Raw genomic sequence first — 24,816 nt, 5'->3', positions numbered from 1 at the left:
CCTGGCTGCTCTTGCATGACCTCAGCAGAGTTGTATAGTGGCCATGAAGTCTGTATGCTGCATGTCGTTATTCACAGTGATGCTGTGTGACTTGGCAGTGCTTCAGGTGCTACATGTGCACTGCACCACATTGCAACATTTTATTGTATTACCAGCACACACCCATCATGTAACACAGGAAAAGTAGACTTGAGCTCTCACGTGTAAGACACAGTAGAGTGTGGATTACTTTGTTAACGAATTAGATAATATGGTCAACATTGCTGGACCAAACACTTATAACAACATTTCCATCGCCCAGGAAGGCAGCAGTTAGACACATCAGAAAATTTAAAAAGCAATACTTCATCCCAGAAATTTCTTCACAAAAACGAAAATGAGTCTTCAACCAAAGTAAATTCCGGAGTGGCTCATTTGCTAGCCAGGCAAGGAAAGCCGTTTACTGATGGTGAATTAATTAAATCGGTGTGAGAGTGGCAGCTGAAGAAACGTATCTAAATGTGCTTAAGACTATTAGCCTTTTGGTGAGAACAGTCGTTCTGAGAGTTGAGGACACTGGAAGCAGCATCAATCATCAGTTAAGACGCCAGGCAAACGAGGTAACAGATGTTAATGAAACCACTCCGTGGTATTTGCTTATTCGAGGAGGCTCTGTAGGGTTTGAAGCCTCTTTGAGTAGCCCCCATGGAACACCTATGACAGTTTGAATTTGCCAGCGGCTGTGTGGGAGAAAGACGTGACAGTCTGCTTCCATAAAGATGGTTGTTGTTGATAGGTGCCAGTGAGTCGGTTCCCACTCACAGCAACCACGTGTTCAACAGAGTGAAACCTGCCCCGTCCTGCGCCGTCCCCCTGATCCTTGCTGTGCTTGAGCCCCTTGTTGCAGCCACTGTGTCAGTCCCTCTCGTTGAGAGTTGTCCTCTTTTTCTCTGACCCTCTACTTTACCAAGCATGATGTCCTTCTCTAGGGACTGGTCCCTCCTGATAATGTGTCAAAAGCATGTGAGACAAAGCCTTGCCATCCTTGCTTCTAAGGAGCATTCTGTCTGTACTTCTTCCAAGACAGATTTGTTCGTTCTTCTGGTAGTCCATGGTATATTCAGTGTTCTCCACCACCCTAATTCCAAGGTATCAGTTCTTCTTCGGTCTAATTCATTGTCCAGCTTTCACATGCATGTGAGGCGATTGAAACCGTCATGGCTTGGGTCAGGCAAACCCTAGTCCTCAAAATGGGGTCTTTGCTTTTCAACACTCTAGGGAGATCCTGGGCAGCAGATCTGTCCAATGAAATGAATTGTTTGATTTTTTGACTGCTGCTGCCATGGGGATTGTTTGTGGATCCAATGAAAATAAAATTCTTGACAGCTTCAGTCTTTTCTCCGTTTATCATTATGATGTTGCTTATTGGGAGGGTCAGTAAGACTAAGCTTGGACTGCTCAGCAGAAACCACGCAGGCAAGAAGGCAATGGGATGACATATGTAAAGCCTTGAATGAAAAAAACTGCCTGCCGAGAATTATATATTCAGTAAAACTGCCTCTCAAATATGAAGGCAAAATTAGAATATTTCCAGATAAACAGAAGTTTAGGGAATTTCTAAAAACCAAACCAAAACTATAAGCAATTCTAAAGGGGAGACGGAGCCAAGATGGCGGACCAGAGAGATGCTTCAGTCGAGCCCTCTTTATAACAAAGACCCGAAAAAACAAGTGAAACGAGTATATTTGTGACGAGCCGGGAGCCCTGAGCATCAAAGGCAAGCTTAGACAATGAAATGAGGGGCAGGAAGGAAGGGACCGTTCAGAAGTGGAGAGGAGTTACGGACCTGAATCGCGGGGAGCCCTCAGGCACTGTTCCTGGAGCAGCGGGGGCGGTGGGTTGGTCCTAGCGTTCGGCCACAGTTTCCTTGGAGAAGCAGCAGCCACACAGCCCACTCACACCTCCAGAACCTGAGCAGAAGGGTGCTCTTGGCAAAAGCTAAGTACTTGTGTATATTTTACTGCGCCACCCCCCGCCAACCCAGCTTCAGCGGCTGAATCCCTAGGCCTGAGATAGACCCTGGTGAGCACCTGGAGCCGTCCCCCCGGCCTTGGGGAAGAAAAAAATTTGCAACTGGGTGGAAAAGATGATTTGCCAGCTCCACTAACTGGGGGAGCTCAGGACAGAAGCAGCCCCTGTCCAGGCATAAACCGTCCATGGCCCTTGAGCACCTTTCCCTTCTGCATGGACCTGTTTGGGCCTATTTCGGGAGAATAGGCCCTTGTTGGCAAACTGCAACCATTTCAGCTGTGCAGCGGAGAGGTGGGTGTTTGATGTTTGACATTGCTTTGCCTATTAAACAAGGTCCTCACCTACCCACAACAGGGACCTAAGGACTGGTGGCTCCACTTGGGTCGCCCAGCCACCTGCGACAGGTCCAGGGATAACTGGTACCTCCCAGTCCTTACAACAAAAACTTTAGGTGCCCATGGTCCCTGTGCAGAGCCCACCCACCAGACCAGCACGCTCTAGGGAACAGAGACGCGTTTTCCTCAGAGACACTTGGGGGTCAGTTCTCAGCCCCCTGCCTTGTTCAGAGCATGACCCCCTGCTGCAATCAGATACCGGTATATACGCCAATCACCCCTGTCCCTCTAAGACTGTAGGACAGAGCCTGTACCACACACTTGATATCAGCTACCTGGAAACCTGAGCTGAATTCCTACAAGAAAACTGAATGGACTCCTAGACTGATATACCTGGTAACAGCTCTAGCCAGCTGGGGACAGGACACCAGAGCTCCAAACGCGAGAATAATCAGGCTAGCTCACTCAAGCAACCCATAGGGGTATACCAGCACACACAAAAAAAACAAGCAGCTACGACACAGTAAGCAAGCATAAACTAATACAATAACTTATAGATGGCTCGGAGACAACAGTCAATATCAAGTTACATAAAGAAACAGGCCATGACACCTCAACAGGCTCTCAAAACAAAGAATCCAGGGATCTTTTAGATGAAAGTGCATTCCTGGAATTACCAGATATAGAATACAAAAGTTTAATATACAGAACCCTTCAAGACATCGGGAAGGAAATGAGGCAATACGCAGAACAAGCCAAGGAACACACAGATAAAGCAACTGAAGAAATTAGAAAGATTATTCAGGAACATAATGAAAAGTTTAATAAGCTGGAAAAATCCAGAGACAGACAGCAATCAGAAATTCAGAAGATTAACAATAAAATTACAGAATTAGATAACTCAGTAGAAAGTCAGAGGAGCAGAATTGAGCAAGTAGAAGCTTGAATTTCTGAACTTGAAGATAAATCACTTCACACTAATATATTTGAAGAAAAATCAGATAAAAGAATTTTAAAAAATGAAGAAACTTTAAGAATCATGTGGGACTCTATCAAGAGAAATAACCTACAAGTGATTGGAGTACCAGAACAGGGAGGGATAACAGAAAATTCAGGGAAAATTGTTGAGGATTTGTTGGCAGGAAACTTCCCTGATATGTGAAAGATGAGAAGATACCTATCCAAGATGCTCGTCGAACTCCATGTAAGGTAGATCTTAAAGTCACCAAGACATATTATAATCAAGCTTAACAAAACCAAAGATAAAGAGACAATTATAAGAGCAGCAAGGGATAGAAGAAAAGTCACCTACAAGGGAGAGCCAATAAGAATAAGCTCGGACTACTCGGCAGAAACCATGCAGGCAAGAAGGCAATACGATGACATATTTAAAAAATTGAAGGAAAAAAATTGCCTGCCAAGAATCATGTATCCATCAAAACGGTCTCTTAAATATGAAGGTGAAATTAAGACATTTCCAGATAAACACAAGTTGAGGGAATTCGTAAAAACCAAACCAAAACTACAAGAAATACTAAAGGGAGTTCTTTGGTTAGAAAATCAATAATATCAGGTATCGACCCGAGACTAGAACACTGGGCAGAGCAACCAGAAGTCAACCCAGACAGGGAAACCCCCCTCCAAAAAAAAACCCAACACAGGGTAACGGCAATGTTATTATGTAAAAGAAGACAACATTAAAATAGTAAAGAGAGACTAAGAAATGTAATCATACACCTTCCATGTGGAGAGGAAGATACAGCGATACAAAGAAATAAAAGTTAGTTATAAATTTAGAAATTAGGTAAATAATAAGGTAACCACAAAGGAGACAAACTATCCTACTCATCAAAATAAAATACAAGGGAAAAATTCAGACTCGGCAGAAACAAAATCAACAACAATTATGAGGAAAGGACAATATATAAAGAAAATCTACTCAGCACGTAAAATCAAGTGGGAAAAAGAAGCTGTCAACACACAAAAAAAGATATCAAAATGGTAGCACTAAATTCATACCTATCCATAATTACCCTGACTGTAAATGGACTAAATGCACCAATAGACAGTGGCAGAATGGATTAAAAAACAGGATTCGTCTATATGCTGCCTGCAAGAGATACACCTTAGACTTAGAGACATAAACAAATTAAAACTCAAAGGATGGAAAAAAATATATCAAGCAAACACCAACCAAAAAAGAGCAAGAGTGGCAATATTAATTTCTGACAAAATAGACTTTAAAGTTAAATCCATCAGAAAGGAGAAGGAAGGACGCTATATAATGATTAAAGGGACAATACACCAAGAAGATATAACCATATTAAATATTTATGCACCCAATGACAGGGCTGCAAGATACGTAAAACAAACTATCAGCATTGAAAAGTGAGATAGATAGCTACACAATACTACTAGGAGACTTCAACACACCACTTTCGGTGAAGGACAGGACATCCAGAAAGAAGCTCAATAAAGACATGGAAGATCTACATGCCAAAATCAACCAACTCGTAGACATATACAGAACACTCCACCCAACAGCAGCCAACTATACGTTTTTTTCCTAGTGCACATGGAACATTCTGTAGAATAGACCACATTATTAGGTCATAAAGCAAGCCTTAGCAGAATCTAAGACACTGAAATATTACAAAGCATCTTCTCTGACCATAAGGCCATAAAAGTGGAAATCAATAACAGGAAAAGCAGGGAAAAGAAATCAAACACTTGGAAACCGAACAATACCCTACTCAAAAAAGACTAGTTTATAGACATTAAGGATGGAGTAAAGAAATTCATAGAATCCAATGAGAACAAAAACACTTCTATCAGAACCTTTGGGACACAGCAAAAGCGGTGCTCAGAGGCCAATTTATATCAGTAAATGCACACATCCAAAAAGAAGAAAGGGCCAAAATCAAAGAACTATCCCTGCAACTTGAACAAATAGAAAGAGAGCAACAAAAGAAACCCTCAGGCACCAGAAGAAAACAAATAATAAAAATTAGAGCTGAACTAAATGAAATAGAAAACAGAAAAACAATTGAAAGAAATAACAAGACCAAAAGCTGTTTTTTTGAAAAACTCAACAAAATTGATAAACCACTGGCCAAACTGACAAAAGAAAAACAGGAGAGGAAGCAAATAACCCAAATAAGAAATGAGATGGGCGATATTACAACAGACCCAACTGAAATTAAAAGAATCATATCAGATTACTATGAAAAACTATACTCAAATTTGAAAACCTGGAAGAAATGGATGAATTCCTAGAAACACTACCTACCTAAACTAACACAAACAGAGGTAGAACAACTAAATAGACCCATAGCAAAAGAAGAGATTGAAAAGGTAATCAAAAAACTCCCAACAAAAAAAAGCTCTGGTCTGGACGGCTTCACTGCAGAGTTCTACCAAACTTTCAGAGATGAGTTAACACCACTACTACTAAAGGTATTTCAGAGCATAGAAAAGGATGGAATACTACCAAACTTATTCTATGAAGCCAGCATATCCCTGATACCAAAACCAGGTAAAGAGACCAGAAGAAAAGAAAATTATAGACCTATATCCCTCATGAATGTAGATGCAAAAATCCTCAACAAAATTCTAGCCAATACAATTCAACAACATATAAAAAAAAAATTCACCACAACCAAGTGGGATTCATACCAGGTATGCAGGGATGGTTCAGCATTGGAAAAACAATTAATGTAATCCACCACGTAAATAAAACAAAAGACAAGAATCACATGATTTTATCAATTGATGCAGAAAAGGCATTTGACAGAGTTCAACACTCATTCATGATAAAAACTCTCAGCAAAATAGGAATAGAAGGAAAAATTTTTCAATATAATAAAGGGCATTTATAAAAAGCCGACATCACCCTAAATGGAGAGAGCCTGAAAACATTCTCACTGAGATCGGGAACCAGACAAGGATGCCCTTTATCACCACTCTTATTCAACATTGTGCTGGAGGTCCTAGCCAGAGCAATTAGGCTAGACAAAGAAATAAAGGGCATCCAGATTGGCAAGGAAGAAGTAAAAGTATCTGTATTTGCAGATGACATGATCTTATACACAGAAAACCCTAAGGAATCCTCCAGGAAACTAATAGAAGAGCTCAGCAGAGTATCGGGATACAAGATAAACATACAAAAATCAGTTGGATTCCTCTACACCAACAAAAAGAACTTCAAAGAGGAAATCACCAAATCAATGCCATTTACAGTAGCCCCCAAGAAGATAAAATACTTAGGAATAAATCTTACCAGAGATGTAAAAGACTTATGCAAAGAAAACTACAGTACACTTCTGCAAGAAACCAAAAGGGACTTACATAAGTGGAAGAACATACCTTGCTCGTGGATAGGAAGACTTAACATTATAAAAATGTCTATTCTACCAAAAGCGATCTATACATTTAACACAATTCCTATCCAAATCCCAAGGACATTCTTTAATGCGGTGGAGAAACAAATCACCCATTTCATATGGAAGGGAAAGAGGCCCCGGATAAATAAGGCATTACTGAAAAAGAAGAACAAAGTGGGAGGCCTTACTCTACCTGATTTTAGAGCCTACTGCCGCAGTAGTCAAAACAGCCTGGTACTGGTACAACAACAGATACATGGACCAATGGAACAGAATTGAGAATCCAGACATAAATCCATCCACATATGAGCAGTTGATATTTGACAAAGGCCTCAAAACAGTTAAATAGGGAAAAGACAGTCTTTGTAACAAATGGTGCTGGCATAACTAGATATCCATCTGCAAAACAATGAAACAAGACCCATACCTCAATCCATGCTCAAAAACTCACTCAAAATGGATCAAAGACCTCAATATAAAATCTAAAACGATAAAGATCATGGAAGAAAAAACAGGGAAAACGTTAGGAGCCCTAATACATGGCATAAACAGTATAGAAAACACTATAAAGAACATAGAAGAGAAACTAGATAACTGGGAGCTCCTAAAAATCAAACACTTATGCTCATCCAAAGACTTCAGCAAAAGAGTAAAAAGACTACCTACAGACTGGGAAAAAGTTTTTAGCTATGACATTTCTAATCAGCGCCTGATCTCTAAAATCTACATGACGCTGCAAAAATTCAACTGCAAAAAGACAAATAACCCAATTAAAAAATGGGCAAAAGATATGAATAGACACTTCACCAAAGAAGACATTCAGGTAGCTAACAGATACATGAGGAAATGCTCACGATCATTAGCCATTGGAGAAACACAGATCAAAACTACACTGAGATTTCATCGCACTCCAACAAGGCTGGCATTAACCCAAAAAACACAAAACAATAAATGTTGGAGAGGCTGTGGAGAGATTGGAACACTTCTACACTGCTGGTGGGAATGTCAAATGGTACAACCACTTCCGAAATCGATTTGGCACTTCCTTAAAAAGCTAGAAATAGAACTACCATATGATTCAGCAACCCCAGTCCTTGGAATATATCCTAGAGAAATAACAGCCTTTACATGAACAGATACATGCACATCCATGTTCAGTGCAGCACTGTTTACAGTAGCAAAAAGATGGAAGCAACCAAGGTGCCCATCAGTGGATAAATGGATAAATAAATCATGGTATATTCACACAATGGAATACTATGCATCGATAAAGAACAGTGAGGAATCTGTGAAAGATTTCATAAAATGGAGGAACCTGGAAGGCATTATGCTGAGTGAAATTAGTCAGTTGCAAAAGGACAAATATTATATAAGACCACTATTATAAGAACTTGAGAAATAGTTTAAACTGAGAAGAAAACATTCTTTTGTGGGTACGAGAGGGGGGAGGGAGGGAGGGTGGGAGAGGAACATTCACTAATTAGATAGTAGATAAGAAGTACTTTAGGTGAAGGGAAAGACAGCACATGATACAGGGGAGGTCAGCACAATTGGACTAAAGCAAAAGCAAAGAAGTTTCCTGAATAAACTGAATGCTTCGAAGGCCAGCGTAGCAGGGGCAGGGGCCTGGGGACCATGGTTTCAGGGGACATCTAAGTCAGTTGACATAATAAAATCTATTAACAAAATACTCTGCATCCCACTTTGAAGAGTGGCATCTAGGGTCTTGAACTCTAGCAAGCAGCCATCTAAGATGCATCAATTGGTCTGAACCCACGTGGATCAAAGGAGAATGAAGAACACCAAGGACACAAGGAGATTTTGAGCCCAAGAGACAGAAAGGGCCACATGAACCAGAGACTACATCATCCTGAGATCAGAAGAACTAGATGGTGCCTGGCCACAACCGATGACTGCCCTGACAGGGAACACAACAGAGAACCCCTGAGGGAGCAGGGGAGCAGTGGGATGCAGACCCGTAATTCTGATAAGACCAGACTTAATGTTCTGACTGAGACTAGGAGGACCCCATTGGGCATGGCCCCCAGTCCTCCTGTTGCCCCAGGACAGGAACCTTTCCCGAAGCCAACTCTTCAGACAGGGATTGGACTGTACAAAGGGTTGGAGAGGGATGCTGGTGAGGAGTGAGCTTCTTGGATCAGGGGGACACTTGAGACTATGTTGGCCTCTCCTGCCTGGAGGGGAGATGAGAGGGTGGAGGAGGTTAGAAGCTGGTGAAAAGGACACGAAAAGAGAGAGTGGAGGGAGAGAGCAGGCTGTCTCATTAGGGGGAGAGTAAGTGGGAGTGTGTAACAAGGTGTATATGGGTTTTTGTGTGAGAGACTGACTTGATTTGTAAACTTTCACTTAGAAGCACAATAAAAATTAAAAAAAAAAAAAAGAAATACTGAAGGGAGAGAAAAGTAACAATATCAGATAACAATCCAAGACTAGAACACAGGACAGAGCAACCAGATAAGAACCCGGATAGGGAGATCACAAAAATAAATGAAAACTAAAAGGCTGAAAACAGGGAAACAGAGACGTCATTATGTAAAAGATCACAACACTGAATCAGAAAAAAGGGACTAAAAAATGTAGTCATAGATCTTCCATATGGAGAGGACGTTGAGGCGATATAAAGAAATAAAGATTGGCTTAAAGTTAGAAAAATAGGGGTAGATATTAAGGTAACCGCAAAGGAAACTGACAGACGTACACATCAAAATACAAAAGCAAGACTCAGCAGGTACAAAAGCTGCAACAGTGAAAAAGAGGAAAAGACAACATGTAAAGAAAAACTACTCAGCACAGAAAATTAAGTAGAGGAAAGAAACTGTCAACCATGCAAAAAAAAAAAGACATGAAAATGAAAGCAGGAAACTCATACCTATGAATAATTATTTTGAATGTAAATGGACTAAATGTACCAATAAAGAGAGCGTGGCAGAACGGATTAAAAAAACACAGTCCATCTATGTGCAGCCTACAAGAGACACACCTTAGGCTGAAAGACACAAACAAACTAAAAGTCAAAGGATGGAAAAAAATATATCAAGCAAACACCAATTAAAAAAGAGCAGGAGTGGCAATATTAATTTCTGACAAAATATACTTTAAAATCCACCAGAAAGGATAAGGAAGGATACTATATAATGACTAAACTGTCAATATACCAGCAGGATATAACTATATTAAATTCATGCACCCAACATCAGGGCTCCAGAATACATAAAACAAACTCTAGCAGCATTGAAAAGAGAGAGAGCTCTACAGTAATAGTAGGAGCCTTCAACACACCACTTTTGATGGATAATGTTGCTCATTGGTCCAGTTGTGGGGATTTTTGTTTTCTTTACGTTGAGGTGTAATGCACACCTAAGGCTGTGGTCTCTGATCTTCATCAGTAAGTGCGTCAGGTTCTCTTCACTTTCAGCAAGCAAGGTTGTGTCATCTGCATGATGGAGGTTCTTAATGAGTCTTCCTCCAATCCTGATGCCCCGTTCTTCTTCATAGAGTCCATTTTCTTGGATGATTTGCTCAACATAGAGATTGAGTAAATACAGTGAAAGGATACAATCTTGAGGCACACCTTTCCTGACTTTAAACCACACAGTATTCCCTTTTTCCGTTTGAATGACTGCTACTTCATCTATGTACATGTTTCTCATGAGCACAATTAAGTGTTCTGGAATTCCCATTTTCCCAGTGTTATCCATAGTTTGTTATGATCCACACAGTCGAATGCCTTTGCATAGTCAATAAAACACAGGTAAATAATCTTTCTGGTGTTCTCTGCTTTCAGTCAGGGTCCATCTGATGTCAGCAGTGATATCCCTGGTTCCACGTCCTCTTTGAATCCAGCCTGAATTTCTGGCAGTTCCCTGTTGATATACTGCTGCAGCCACTTTTGAAGGATCTTCAGCAACATTTTACTTCTGTGTGATATTCTATAGCTTCCGCATTCGGTTGGATCACCTTTCCTGGGAATAGGCATAAATATGGATCTGTTCCAGTCTGTTGGCCAGGTAGATGTCTTTCAAATTTCTTGGCATAGATGAGTGAGCACGTCCAGTGCTGCATCCGTCTGCTGAGACATCTCCATTGATATTCCGTCATTTCCTGGAACCTGTGTTTCGCCAGTGTCTTCAGTGAGACTTGGACTTCTTCCTTCAGTACCGTTGGTTCTTAAAATGGTATGCTCCCTACTGAAATGGTTGAACATGGAGCAGTTCTTTTTGGTGTAGTGACTCTGTATTCCTTTCATCTTTATTTGATGCTTCCTGTGTCGTTCAGTATTTTGCCCATACTTCAGTATTGCCACTCAAGGCTTGAATTTTTTTTTTTTTTTTTTCAGTTCTTTTAACCTGAGAAACACTGACTGTGTTCTTCCTTTTGTTTTTCTAACTCCAGGTCTTTACACATGCCGTTATTACACTTGACTTTGTTTTCTCTAGCCACCCTTTGAAACCTTCTGTTCAAGTTTTTTTACTTCATCATTTCTTTCATTCACTGTAGCTACTCAACATTGAAGAGCAAGTTTGAGTCTCTTCTGACATCCATTTTTGTCGTTTCTTTCTTTCCTGTCTTTATAACCACTGCTTACTTGCTTTACGTATGATGTCCCTGAAGTCATTCCACAACTCGTCTGATCTTCAGTCATTAGCGTTCAGTGCATCAAATCTTTTCTTGAGATGGTCTCCAAATTCAGATGGGCTATACTCCAGGTTGCACTTTGGCTGTTGTGGTCTTGCTTTAATTTTCTTCAGCTTCAACTTGAACTTGCATATGAGCTATTGATGGTCTGTTCCAGAGTCGGCCCCTGACCTTGTTTTGACTGATGATATTGAGCTTTTCCATCGTCTCCATCAAGGATGGGAAAACCATAAAGATTTACAGCGTTACAAACCCAATGGGTCGCTATGAGTTGTAATTGACTCGATGGCAATAGGTTTGGTTTTTTCTTAGGTATGACACCAGAAACACAAGCAACCACAGAAGAAATAAGGAAACTGGACTTCATGAATATAAAAACTTGTGTTTCAGAGGACAACCAGAAAGTGAAAAGACAAGAAACATTTCTCCTCTTTTACTCCATCATTTCTTCCATTCCCTTTAGCTACTGGACATTCAGGGGAGATAATGTTTGCAAATCATGTACTAAGGGTCATTATCCAGAATAGATAAAGAACTCTTAGATTTAAATGGGAATGTTCTTCCATTTATCTTACCTTAAACCTGGTATTTCTTATCAATGACACCTTCTGCAGATAGGGATTGTTCTTTATAGGGAGGGAGGCTAGTCTAAGCTTCTGAAGGCAGAGAGGAATGTTCTAATATCCTGTTTTTCATGGTGTTGAAAACAAGGAAGGTAGAAAAATGACTTGTGAAAGTTTACTGATGGTTCTTGGGTAGCCAGGCACGTTTTCTCTTGAAAAATGGAAGTAACACCACTCAGCTGAAAGTAAGTTTTCCAGGTTCATAAGGTCTGAAAAAAAAAAAAGCCAAGAAAATCAGCTTAAAATGTGCTAATTAGGATGTGTGGCAGGAGGGATCTTTCTCTCACTCCTATCTTTTCTCCCACTTTTTATATGTTGGATCAAAGTAAAAATTAGGTAGTTGACAAGGTAGAACCGATTTTAAGCGTGTTACTATGATGGAGCTTTTCCTTTATCATGTCTCGTTCGTTCGTTCATTCATGCATTCATTCATTATCTGCTTCCTTAGTGGCCACTGCAGGCCAAGCGCTCTTACAGTTAGTCGTCTTAATATTAGAGTTTTTTCTAGTCTTTTATTTTTGCTGTCTGTCCATTGGTTTAAGTCATAATTTATAAAAGGAAAAGACTCAAAAGGCAGAGAAAAGCAGCAAAGCAATTAAAAATAGAACCTAAGGTTCCAGTGCAGAGCGTTCATAAACCTCCTCCTGGAATATCTTGTAGCCAAGCCATTTTTAGTAGCGTGGAGATGATGTTTACAGCTTCCTAAATGATAGCAGATACAAAGGGGAATACCAAAAAAACCAAACCCACTGCCATCGAGTTGATTCTGACTCATAGCGACCCTGTAGGACAGAGTAAACTGCCCCACAGAGTTTCCAAGGAGCGCCTAGTGGATTTGAACTGCCGACCTCTTCGGTAGCAGCCGTATACTATACCACTATACCACCAGGGTTTCCACAAAGGGGAATAAGAAGTACCAATGCACCTGTGCCCTTTTTTTTTTTTTTTTTTTGATTGTACTTTAGATGAAGGTTTACAGGACAAACTAGTTTCTCATTAGACAATATATATGTTGCCAACCCCATGAAATGTCAACACTCTCCCCTTCTCGACCTTGGGTTCCCTGTTGCTAGTTTTCCTGTCCCCTTCTGTCTTCTAGTCCTTGTCCTTGGGCTGATGTGCCCATTTAGTCTTGTTTTGTCTTATGGGCCTGTCTAATCTTTGTCTGAAGGGTGAACCTCAGGAATCACTTCATTATTGAGTTAGATGGGTGTCTAGGGGCCATACTCTCAGGGTTTCTTCAGTCTCTGACAGACCAGTAAGTCTGGTCTTTTTTGTGTGTGTGAGGTAGAATTTTGTTCTACATTTTTCTCCAGCTCTGTCCAGGACCCTCTGTTGTGATCTCTGTCACTGCAGTTGGTGGTGGTGGCAGGGTACCATCTAGTTGTGCTGGACTCAGTCTGGTGGAGGCTGTGGTAGTTGTGGTCCATTCATTAGTCCTCTGGACTAATCTTTCCCTTGTGTCTTTGGTTTTCAATCTTCCTTGCTCCAGATGGGGTGAGACCAGTATTGTATCTTAGATGATCACTCACAAGATTTTAAGACCCCAGACGCTGCTCACCAAAGTAGGATGTAGAACGTTTTCTTTATAAGCTATGTTATGCTCGTTGAGCTAGATGTCCCCCAAGACCATGGTCCCCACAGCCCTCAACTCAGTCATTTGGTCCCTCAGGGAGTTTGAATGTGTCTGTGGCGCTTCCATGAGCTCGCCTTGAACAATCAGCTGTGCTTTTTAAAGTCTATAGAAAAGACTTAGTGATGCCAACCACACTGCTAGCTTTCACTGGGCGGTGGGTTGTGGCTGACTGTTTCCTCCCTTTGTCCTGATTTTCAAATGTTCTTCAGATTTTTATAATGGGCATATGCAATTGGGGAAAATAAACTTAAAATGCTAACATAAAACACTTTTATGTGTATTCCATCTATTGTCTTTTAGACTACAAGATACGGAAGAGAGGGACTCAGCTTTAACTGACAAACGTTAAAATGTGATAATAGCAGGAACACTCTTTACAGAAAAGAGTGAGGGAGTACAGCAGGGAGGACATTGAGTTGTGTATATGAAGTTGAATTTATATTGAAACTTAAATGACTACTTATATTAATAATAATCTAAATTCTCACTACACCAGAAAGAGCTGGACAGCTCGGAAGTGCCGTGATGTTGTGTGGTGTCTGACTCTGAGTGCTGGTGAGTGTGTGCCCTCAATGGGAGAGGGTGCGTGTTAGCACGTGGAAATAGCTGTGCGTGAAGCTCGTTTTTGCCGTGCTCATCCAGCCTTGTCCAATCTTGTCGTAGGAGAATGACATCTTCCTGGGCTGGGAGAAAGGAGCTTACAAGAAATGGGGAAAGAGCAAGAAAAAGTGTTCAGACCTAACTCTGGAAGAAATGAAAAAGCAGGCTGCTGTCCAGTGTCTTCGATCTGCATCTGATGAGGTAAGTTTGTATTTGTCATCTGGTACTGAGAGGAAAAGGCAGAAGGGGTGCTTCTGAAATTTACAGGCGTAACAACTTACTCATCTTCCCACTGTAACGTAACATGTATACAGAGTTCTATGTACTGTTGTTGTAATCAGAGTACACAGATTTTCGTATCCTTTCTTTCCATTTAACATTCTGTAATCTGCTCTTGATATTAGGTTGTGTTTATTCCTTTTAGTGTATATTTCTTCAAATAATAGCCCCACAGGTGGTGTGGCCTCTGGGATGCACAGACGGCGGTTCTCTGGTCCCTGTTTTTTGTGACATATTGTGCGTTTGCTTTGGTTATAGTTAGTAAGGGCTCCGCTGAGGAGGAGAGAACACTGGGACTTAGGCAGCCAGGCTAATGAGAAGCCTGGGCTCAGACCCTCCCTATATTCCTATTTTTCATTGAGTGATGAGACCCTGAGCTGTCTGGTTTTGTTGTCGGCGGACACGGCACGTACTGTCAGGTTCACTGGTCTCACGCCTCTCTTCCCTCCCCCTGTAAGAAACAGGAAACAGAATTTTGAACTGCTCCAGCCATTGTTGTTTGGAATCCGCAAGTTTACCCGGTCTTATTTCTCTATCCCCAGAGTTAGGTGTTTTTTTTATATTTGTTTTGTTTTTGATAATTAGTTATAATTCATCTTTATTTTTATTGAGCCACTTAAAACTGAATCAAAGCTAGTATTTCATCTCCCATTTTGGGAGGTGGTTAGAAGATTGGAGGCTTAATGAGGCCCTGGTTGGGTGTAAGTGAAGTAGAATACAGTGATAACGGTTTAGTGCAGTTAGTTTTGTAAGAAGCAGGGCTTGCCCTGGTTACTGGCCAGCTCTAGGTCACTGAGAGAGAGAGAGTGAGCACACCGAGGATTTGGGCCCCGGGTACAGGGGCCTCACTGTGTCATTGAGAGAGAACCTGGCCAGGGTTTGGGCCCCAGGTGTGGGGGCCTCAGCGTGTCATTTGGTTGTCTTCTTGTACCCAGCTAAGCCCACCTGTTGTGTGTACAAAATCATGGACAGTATTCATTGTGGTTTGCTTTCAAGGTTAATATTGGCCATTTGTATTAATTGTTTCTTTGAACACTGACTTCTGAACTTGACTCTTTCTTGGTAATAACACCAAAACAATGCTAGGAAATGTGTGTTGACCACTGAGAACATGCAGGGTGACGATCCAGGTGCTTTATACACATTGTGAGAGATGACACTGTCCTCCGGGTCAGGCTCCCCGAGAAGCCTCTGGTGACTAAGAAGCTGAAGATACGCACACCACTGGGTTGTCACCACCGCCCTGCCCAGGATATCCAGGCCTTGTCTCCTGTGTGTGGATGGACCTGGAGGCATTTACGGAAAGTTGTGGGCCGTTATAGATAGATAGGTCTTGGGCTTTTTCTCTGAGGAGATTGCAAGCAGAGGAGTCATGTGATCTGACTTAGATGTTAGTGTGATCACGCTGGTTGCTGTGTTGAGGCTGGACAGAGGAAAGAGAGAGACCAGCTAAGAAACTGGCCATCAGAGAAGGCTTAGAGCAGGTCCCCATGCCTCCTGGTGGCTTAGTCCAGGGTGAAGCTGGCCCCTCTTTTGTAGACGAGATCAGGCCCAGGAGCGTCAGGTCCCTTGTCCAGCTTCCTGAGCACACCTGTGTGACGAACCCAGGTTGTCTTCTGTGCATTACATCACCCCACTAGAGCAATGGAAGCACAGGTACCTTCTCTAAGGCTTCTCTGATCAGTCAAGTTACGTGATAGTTAACAAAGCAGGTCAGTGTCTTTTCTCTGTCATTCCAAGGACATACTCCGTGCCCCCTCTTCCTCCTGGCACGTAAGAGTCCTCCATCGTACGCCACATGGGGTTCTTCTCTCCACCTCTGTTCACATTCTAGAGAGCAAGTGCAGGAGCTGGAGGCAGGTGGTGAGCACATTGCTGCCCACCCTCTCGTGTCCAAGCGTGGGAACGCAGCCCCTGTGCAGTGGGTGCCTGGGTGTAGATGGCGGTGTGTGTGCCAGGCCTGCAAGCCCTGCGGGGGCACCCAGGCCAGACGGGAGGCAGGCAGTTGCTTGTGAGCCCTACCCTCTGCTCTCAGGCCTGTCACTTGTGCTATCTTGTCTGTCAGTTTAAAGTCAGTTTAGTTGAAAATTTAAAAGCACCTAGTCATTTAAGGAATGGAGGTAATCCTTTGCTCTCCTGTATGTGATCGCTAGTCGTCATCTCATCCGTGTCTGGTGGGGCTGACTCCAGTCTGTGATCTAGAGAGCCCAGAGGAGCTCCAGGCTGCCGGGAAGCAGGAAGCAGGAGGAGAGGTTGGAAGTTGGTTCTGGGTTGTTGCTGTGAAGTGCCCTAGAGTGGGGGGCATTCGGCACCGGCATCTTGCTTGCTCAGGGTCCTGTGAGTGAGTGTGGGCTCAGGGGAGCTTCTGGTGCTGCTTTCATGCAGGTCTCATGCAGGCGCGGCCAGTGGTGGCTGGAGCTGGGACACCAGGGTTGCTCTGCCTGCTTTGTCTGGCCCTCCGCAGGAATGGCTGGGAGACGGCGGCTCTGTCCTCTTCACACGGCTGGGCTGGCATGGGCTGGAATGGGCAGGATCCCCAGAGCCGGTGCCCCAGGGGACAAGGCTATCTGCAGGTGCTTCTCGGGCTCATCTTCTGTCACAATTGCTGGTGTCCCACTAGACAAGCGGAGAGGCACTGGGGGGCTGACACTGGGGGGATACCAGGAAGCATGGTTCACAGGGGCACCAGCCCCTCCCCGAGGAAAAACATGAGATGCCATAATAATAGCTGGGGTTGCAGAAAGTCGGCACACGAGATGCCATAATAAAAGCTGGGGTTAGAAAAGTCAGCGCATGTTGTTGTTAGGTGCCGTTGAGTCAGTTACGACCCATAATGACCCTGTGTACCACAGAACGAAACAGTGCCCGGTCCTGAGCCATCCTTACAATCGTTGTTATGCTTGAGCTCATTGTTGCAGCCACTGTGTCAGTCCACCTCGTTGAAGGTCTTCCTCTTTTCCGCTGACCCTGTACTCTGCCAAGCATGATGTCCTTCTCCAGGGACTGATCCCTCCTGACAACATGTCCAAAGTATGTAAGACGCAGTCTCGCCATCCTTGCCTCTAAGGAGCACTCTGGTTGTACCTCTTCCAAGACAGATTTGTTCGTTCTTTTGGCAGTCCATGGTATGTTCAGTGTTCTTTGCCAACACCACAATTCAAAGGCGTCAATTCTTCTTCGGTCTTCCTTATTCATTGTCCAGCTTTCACGTGCATATGATGCAATTGAAAATACCATGGCTTGGGTCAGGCGCACCTTAGTCTTCAAGGTGACATCCCTGCTCTTCAGCACTTTAAAGAGGTCCTTTGTAGCAGATCTACCCAATGCGATGCGTCTTTTGATTGTTTGCTCCTTCCGTGGCTGTTGATTGTGGATCCAAGTCAAATGAAATCCTTGACAACTTCAGTCTTTTCTCCGTTTATCATGAGATGCCATAATAAAGCTGAAGTTACAGAAAGTCAACAGGTTGATCATTGAGCCACCCTTTCTCTATCCCACCCGGCTACCAAAACGTGGACAGGTGGGTTTACAGTCCAAAGATAGATTGGGTGATTTCTCATCAAAGAAAAGGTCGTTCTAAAGAAGGAACGTTTAAGGAACAAGAATATCTCTTGAAAATTATAAGCATGACATACTCAAAAAATCCATTGCCGTCGAGTTGATTTCAACTCATAGTGACCCTACTGGCCAGAATAGAACTGCCCCATAGGGTTTCTAAGGTTGTAATCTTTACAGGAGCAGACTGCCACATCTTTCTTCCATGGGGTGGCTGGTGGGTTCAAACCACCATCCTTTGGTTAGCAGCCAAGTGCTTAACCATTGCAACACCAGGTTGAATAGAACAGTTGGACGATATAGCTGAGGAAATCACACAGAAGGTAGAGCAAAAAGACAAAGAAATGGTAGATGGGAAGGAATAGAAATTGGGGGCAACCCTGGGAGTCTTATAACTGGCTGACAGGAAGTGTGTCAGTGTGTTATTCCCACTTCACAGATGTGGAGACTGAGACTTGGATGTTCAGTGGGGTAACGGGGCTAATCTGCATGAAACTCAAACGCAGGCCTCTTTGACCGTCCCTAGGACCCCCTGGTGTCCGTGGGTGGCTCAGGCAGCCCAGTGCAGCTGAGCATCCTGTAGGCTCATGCCCACAGGGCCAGCATCAAGGGCTGTCCGGCCCACGCGAGCTTGCCATGGAAGAGCTGTCTTTGAGGTGAAGGGCGAGTAAGAGGAGGATGGTGGTGGAACAGGTGTCAATGTGGGGAGGGAGGAGGCGTCCTGGAGACGCGAAGGGTGGGGCGAGAGGCCCTTGTGGGCAGCCAGGTCTGACCGTTCTAGCTCTGCTGCGGTGAGGTGGGGGTGGCAGCAGCAAGGATCCAGGGGTGGTCCTAGTTGCACCGTCTTCCTGACAGCCCTTGCCTCATACTTGGGTCGCAGCAACATGAGCGGCATTTTAAATGAGTCTGGGGTGGGGGTAGGCTCGGGTACTGACATGGCTAGGACCCATGGACGGGCACTGGGGGCTTCACACAGCGTCGTCCTGGGTGGACGGGCACTGGGGGCCTCACACAGCGTCGTCCTGGGTGGACGGGCACTGGGGGCATCACACAGCGTCGTCCTGGGTGGACGGGCACTTGGGGGCCTCACACAGCGTCGTCCTGGGTGGACGGGCACTGGGGGGCCTCACACAACGTCATCCTGGGTGGATGGGCACTGGGGGGCCTCACACGATGTCCTGGTGGACGGGCACTCGGGGGCCTCACACATGTCGTCCTGGGTGGATGGGCACTTGTGGGCCTCACACAGTGTCGTCCTTGGTGGACGGGCATCCGGGGGCCTCACACAACGTTGTCCTGGGTGGACGGGCACTTGGGGGCCTCACACGATGTCGTCCTGCGTGGATGGGCACTGGGGGCCCTTGTGATGTCGTCCTGGGTGGACGGGCACTCGGGGGCCTCATGCGATATTGTCCTGGGTGGACGGGCACTCGGGGGCCTCATGCGATGTCGTCCTGGGTGGTCGGGCACCGGGGGCCCTCATGATGTCGTCCTAGGTGGATGGGCACTCGGGAGTCTCACGCGATGTTGTCCTGGGTAGACGGGTACTTGGGGGCCTCACGCGATGTCATCCTGGGTGGACGGGCACTCGAGGGTCTCACATGATGTCGTCCTGGCTTACCCTCAAGATGCTTGATTGCGGGGGGCATCTGGGGCCCTGGGACAGTGGGCCACACCGTCTTTGTGGGCAGGTGGCAGGGCAGGAGTCCAGACCTAGGCCCATCTCCGAGAAGGAAGAGCCAGTGGAACGAAGCTCCGTTAGGGCAGGGCCTCTCCATGCAGCCTGCCTGCACACGGAGGCCGCTGCAGGCATGGGTGAGCGCGAGGCCTGGGAGGGCTGCGTGTTCATAGGCTGCCCGTCTCTCTCCGTGGGAACGTCTCCTGAAACTGCTGGTTGCCCTGTGGGGTCCCCGTGCTTGGCTCTGGGTGCTGTCACTCGAATCTCAGAGGCTGTCAGTGCATGGGGCACTTTGTGTATGTGTGTGCTTCCCCCAAGGAGGGTGGGCCGCTCATCCAGCATCCAGGAAGGCAGCGTGCGAGCTGTGCGGGTAAGGGGGTCATGTTCCTGTGTCTCCTGGAAATGTCACCAAACGCTGAGTCTGTCTTTCCTTCGGACACTGTAGACTCTTTGAACACTCTCGAATGCCCTTACGAACATGATGCGTGATCAAAATCTGATCACTCAGGTGTCTGAGAGTTGAGATCATAGTTGCCTGAGTGAGCTCCCTTTCTCTTTCACGCTTTTAGCTCTGTCTTTTTACTTCAGTGGTTGTTGTACCTATTGATGGTGTCCTGGGCAGTGGGTGCCACCGCGGCCTTACATTAGAATCCCTGCCAGGGGACAACAGGGGGCCGTGGCCACTGCTGGCGCCCCGCATGTGTCTCAGCAGTCATTATTCCTTCTGCTGTTTATGTGTGTGTGTACACTTACGTATACATGCATGTATGTGTACACACATACACACACACTTACAGCCACATTACCATCCAGACAACTGCATTTCACTGCTGTGTGGAGGTCTTTTCCAAGACAGAGCGCAGAAAGCAGCGTCCAGTTACCAAGTTGTAGTGGTCACTCAGGTGGTGTGCTTAGTGCAGCCGCTTCAGTCCTGAGAAGTCGGCGAGCTGTCCCCAGAGGCTGGCGTTCTCTCTGAGACCAGCACTCGGTGTACGGACGCAGGCAGGGTGGCTTGCTGCGCCCACAGAGTGGTCAGCTGACCCCAGTGTGGCTGTCCTGGTCGGAGGGAATGGCGCGCAGTTGCTGTCCTGGTCGCCCCCTGCACGTTGTGGTAAGCAGCCGCTTGCTCCTGGGGCTGTGTAGTCAGAGTGGTGTCCGTGACTGATTCTGCCACGGTCGGTAGAAGTGTCCCTGGGGAGGGGCGCCTTGTCTGGTTTGTCCCCTTTCCTCACGGGCCACCTTCCTGTGAACGCCTGAGAGGCTGGAATGGAAAGTCAGTGTTGGTGTTCACAGCTAACGGCCGCACCGCCGTCCTCCTGTGCTGCTCATACGGTGTGGCCGCGGGTCCTTGTGGAGATGTCTGCGGCTCTGTGCTGAGTCATTCCTGTTGAGTGAATGGCTGGCTTCTATTTTTAGCCCCGCAAGGCCTGGCGAGGGCAGGGCCAGCGGAGCACCCTGTCCTCTCTGGGCTGCTTTGTGCTGTGGCTTCCGGGACGGCTCGTCTCCTACTTACATGGAACTTTAGTTCACTGAATAAACCTGAGCTGCTAAGACATGCGTTTGCTTTTTTGTCCGTTGTAAAAGATTTTTCTCGTGCCTTAAGAAAGAATTAAATGTTAGATACCTTTTGAAAGGCCCAACACTGATTCTTCTCCAGAGGCTGGCTCTTTACTTTGTGGGCTCTGGTTGCAGACCCTCCCAGGCACGGTCCTTCACGTTTGCCCCACTCTTGTGTGGGACTCTAGGCACCGCTCCTGGCCCCAGAGTAGAACGGCGTGCCCACAGCCACCTCAGTCCTGGCTGCTACTCTGTCGCAGTCCTGGGGGTTCAGTTAATAAAGGAAGGTGCTGCCCTGTTTTCTTCAGGCTGAGCTCTTGGAGGACCAGTGTGAAGTTTTGTGAATGTCTCTGTACTGAGCCTGGCATGAGGCCTGGCTCGCCTAGATGTCTGCTGATGCTTTCCGTGGCGACTGACTTTTTAAAACACAGACTTTTTAAGACACGGGTGTTCAGAGACGTGGTCTCTGTGTACCTGGCAGTGGACTGACGTCTGTTTTGTTCTTGTGCAGAGCTCGGGCATCGAGACTCTAGTGGAGGAGCTGTGCTCCAGGCTGAGGGACCTGCAGAGTGAGCAAGGTGAGAGCCCCACTGGCTGGGCTGGGCACGCGCGGGACCCCGCCACCGAGGAGTCCCTGCTGAGCACATCTTAGAACCATCAAAAGAAGGAGATCGACAAGGGACCCTGTCTGTGTGTTCAGTCCCGGTTTTCAGCTGTCAGTGGTAGCGGTCCTGTTCCCCAGGGGTGGCCTCCTCCACTCCTGTCCCTGTGGCCTGGAGGCCTCTCACTGTCTGCAAATGGGAGCTCATCTCTCCCCACCAACACCTACCTCCAAGTGTGTCGATACAGACTCTTACAGTTGGAAAGGAACTTCTGCTTGGTTCTAGGAGTTTGTGGAAAGGCAGACTTGATGAGCTCATGGAGTCATTCTCATTCATGGACCCCCAAAGCTTCTTCCCTGGCTTTTCTGCCAGCCCTAAATCAGACCTACGGCTACAGTGTCAGGATCCAGATTTCCCTTGCCTGTTCATGGCCATTTTGCTGCCCACCAGGCCGTGTGCATGCAGGCGTGTGTCTGCATTTGTGCATGTGAGTGTGTGTGCACACGTCTGAGTGTGTGTGACTGACTGCGTGTATGAGTACATGTGTGATGTGTCTGTGTGTATGCTTGTGTGTGCGTGTGTCTGTGTATGCTTACGTGGGTGCATATGAGTATGTGCACGTGTCTGGATGTGTGTGCTTGCTTACCTGTGAGTACGAGTGAGCATGTGTGTGCTGTGTGTGCATGCATGTCTGCGTGTATGCTTACCTGTCAGTACGAGTGTGTGCGCTCCGTGTCAGTGAGGAGCCAGGCGACTTGCTTGTGCAGACGCTCACGTGGCTGGGCAGAGGCCCTCTGGCACACAGAACGAAGAAATGGATTTTTATTAAAAAGACAAAGTGGTATAGAGTTCACTTTTTGAGCCACAAAAGCCTATTAGACTTCTGATTGTTACTTGAGAAGCTTTGAAAAACATGGGCGTTAATTAACTAGATATAAGACAAATCTTTCTGAATTTTTGTTTCGTAACAGAAGAGAAGATTCACAAGAAGCTGGAGGGGTCCCCCTCCCCGGAGGCAGAAACGTCCCCCACAGCGAGGGATCAGGTGGAAATGTATGTATGACGGTGTGCAGCGGCAGGGCGTGCCTTGTGAGGGTGAGGCTCACAGCTGCGGCACGGCTCGTGGCGCCTGTTGGTCACTCGCTTGTTTCCGTGTCTTGTAATTCAGGAAACGCATTGAGCACAGGTGTGCTTACCCCTGAGTGAGACGGTCTATGCAGCAGGCAGGGTGGTGTTTACTGGGCCTGTTCCTGTACTGTCACCTTGGAAATTCAGGCTGTCCTTGGAGGCAGCTGCAACAGAGCATGGTTGTTCTTGTCGTACAAACAAGGAAACTGAGTTCTCACTGCTTACAACCAGGGGAACACGGGCAAACCCCTGCCCTTGCCAAACCTGCCTTCTAAAAGCACCTGTAGTTCATTCTTTATGAATAAAAACCAAGCCAAACCCGCTGCCACCGAGTTGATTCTGCCTCATAGCGACTTCATGGAACAGAGCAGAACTGCCCTATGGGGTCTCCAAGGCTGTAAATCCTTATGGAAGCAGACTGCCACATCTTCCTGCAGAGTCGCTGGTGGGCTCGGACTGCGGACCTTCTGATTTGCAGCCCAGAGCTTTAACCACTGTGCCACCAGGGCTCCTTCTCCATGCATAGTTTGTATTGGAGTCAGCTGTATTACAAGCAGAGTCCCTCACTGTACATGTTATGTGAATCTTCTGAAACTCTGAGGACTAAGCAGACGGTGTTCAGTGGTTTTGCAGCCCTGCACTGCCCGGCGTGGCGGCCGTGTGCTGGTGAGCAGCCAAGCCTCGGCCCGTCCAGGTGGAGACGTGCTGTAAGGAGTGCCGCACACTCACCGATTCCCAGGACTTAGTGTAGAAGATGTAAAACACTACACTCATCATTCTTAAAATGTTGATGACGTGTTGAAACGAACTGTTAGAAATAGTGTTTTTGATACACTGGGTTAAATGTATTACTGGACTTAATTTTTTACTCTTTTTTAATGTTTTTACTCTTAATGTCAGAACTAGAATATTCAAACTGCATAGGAGACTCCCAGGGTTTTCTCTGCTTCTCAGCTCTGTGTATACTGAGGAGGAGAGCCAAGGCTGGTCCTTTGATGCAAGGACCTTAGCCATTGCGTATAGACCTTCACTGTCTCCAGCAGAACGGCATCTCCCTGGTAGCTTCCCAGCCTGACTCTAGATCCCCGTTGGCAGTCTGTCCTGCTCTGAGGCCTTGAGCAGCCAGTGGTTGTCCTGCGCTGCATGCTCAGGTCTGGTGGGTCCAAGCAGACTCCCTCCTGGGAGCACGGTGTGCGCGCCCGATTGCTCACAGCCTCACAGTCGGCATCATTGATTGGCTGCATTTCTGGAGCTTCCTCAAGGCTCGCTGCAGCCCAGTCTATTCTGGGCCTCACTGGTGTCCTCTTTTCTAAGCACTTGGTATAATCACCCCTGCCACGTCCTAGGGCCTGCTTCACGCTGGGCATTGCACAAGCCTCTTGAGGGCAAATCACGACGACAGTAGCCGTCACTCCAGGTGCTGCTCTTTTTCACATACCAATCCCTTTCGTCCTCACAGCAACTCTGAGGTAGACTGCTATCACCCCATCTGTCGATGGGGACTGTGCCGCAGAAAGGTTAAGCAACTTGCAGAAGGTCACCCAGCTAGTAAGTGGCTGAGCCAGGATTCTGATCTGAGATTCACATGCAGATGTTTCTTAGATCAGAAGACTCGATTCTGTCTGCTACGTTTTAGTTGTCATTTTTAATTTCTCAGTGAAAACTTAAACTTTGAAGCCCAAAGCAATCATCTTATTTTCTGGATATTCTCTATCTTGTTTTTAATCTGAGGCTGTAGTGCTTATTACAGTGCTGAGCCTAAAAGCACCTGATAC

The 24,816-nt window shown here is 45.8% G+C and overlaps 1 protein-coding gene across 8 annotated transcripts in view; it reads left to right on the top strand.

Annotated features, from left to right (window-relative positions):
- Positions 1–24,816, top strand: part of KIAA0232 (KIAA0232 ortholog) — a 99,640-nt gene that overhangs the window by 52,069 nt on the left and 22,755 nt on the right. For 7 of the 8 annotated variants that reach the window (XM_049886783.1, XM_049886785.1, XM_049886784.1 and 4 more), the window contains 3 exons: positions 14,306–14,443; positions 21,823–21,889; positions 22,885–22,966. In XM_049886783.1, coding sequence (XP_049742740.1) covers positions 14,306–14,443; positions 21,823–21,889; positions 22,885–22,966 — 287 coding nt within the window. Of the gene's footprint in view, positions 1–11,109; positions 14,198–14,305; positions 14,444–21,822; positions 21,890–22,884; positions 22,967–24,816 lie in introns of those variants that run through there. The other variant, XM_049886786.1, reaches the window with a different exon arrangement.

Source organism: Elephas maximus, chromosome 5 (assembly GCF_024166365.1).
Source record: "Elephas maximus indicus isolate mEleMax1 chromosome 5, mEleMax1 primary haplotype, whole genome shotgun sequence".
Taxonomy (NCBI): domain Eukaryota; kingdom Metazoa; phylum Chordata; class Mammalia; order Proboscidea; family Elephantidae; genus Elephas; species Elephas maximus.
This window is presented reverse-complemented; position numbering and strand designations above follow the sequence as displayed.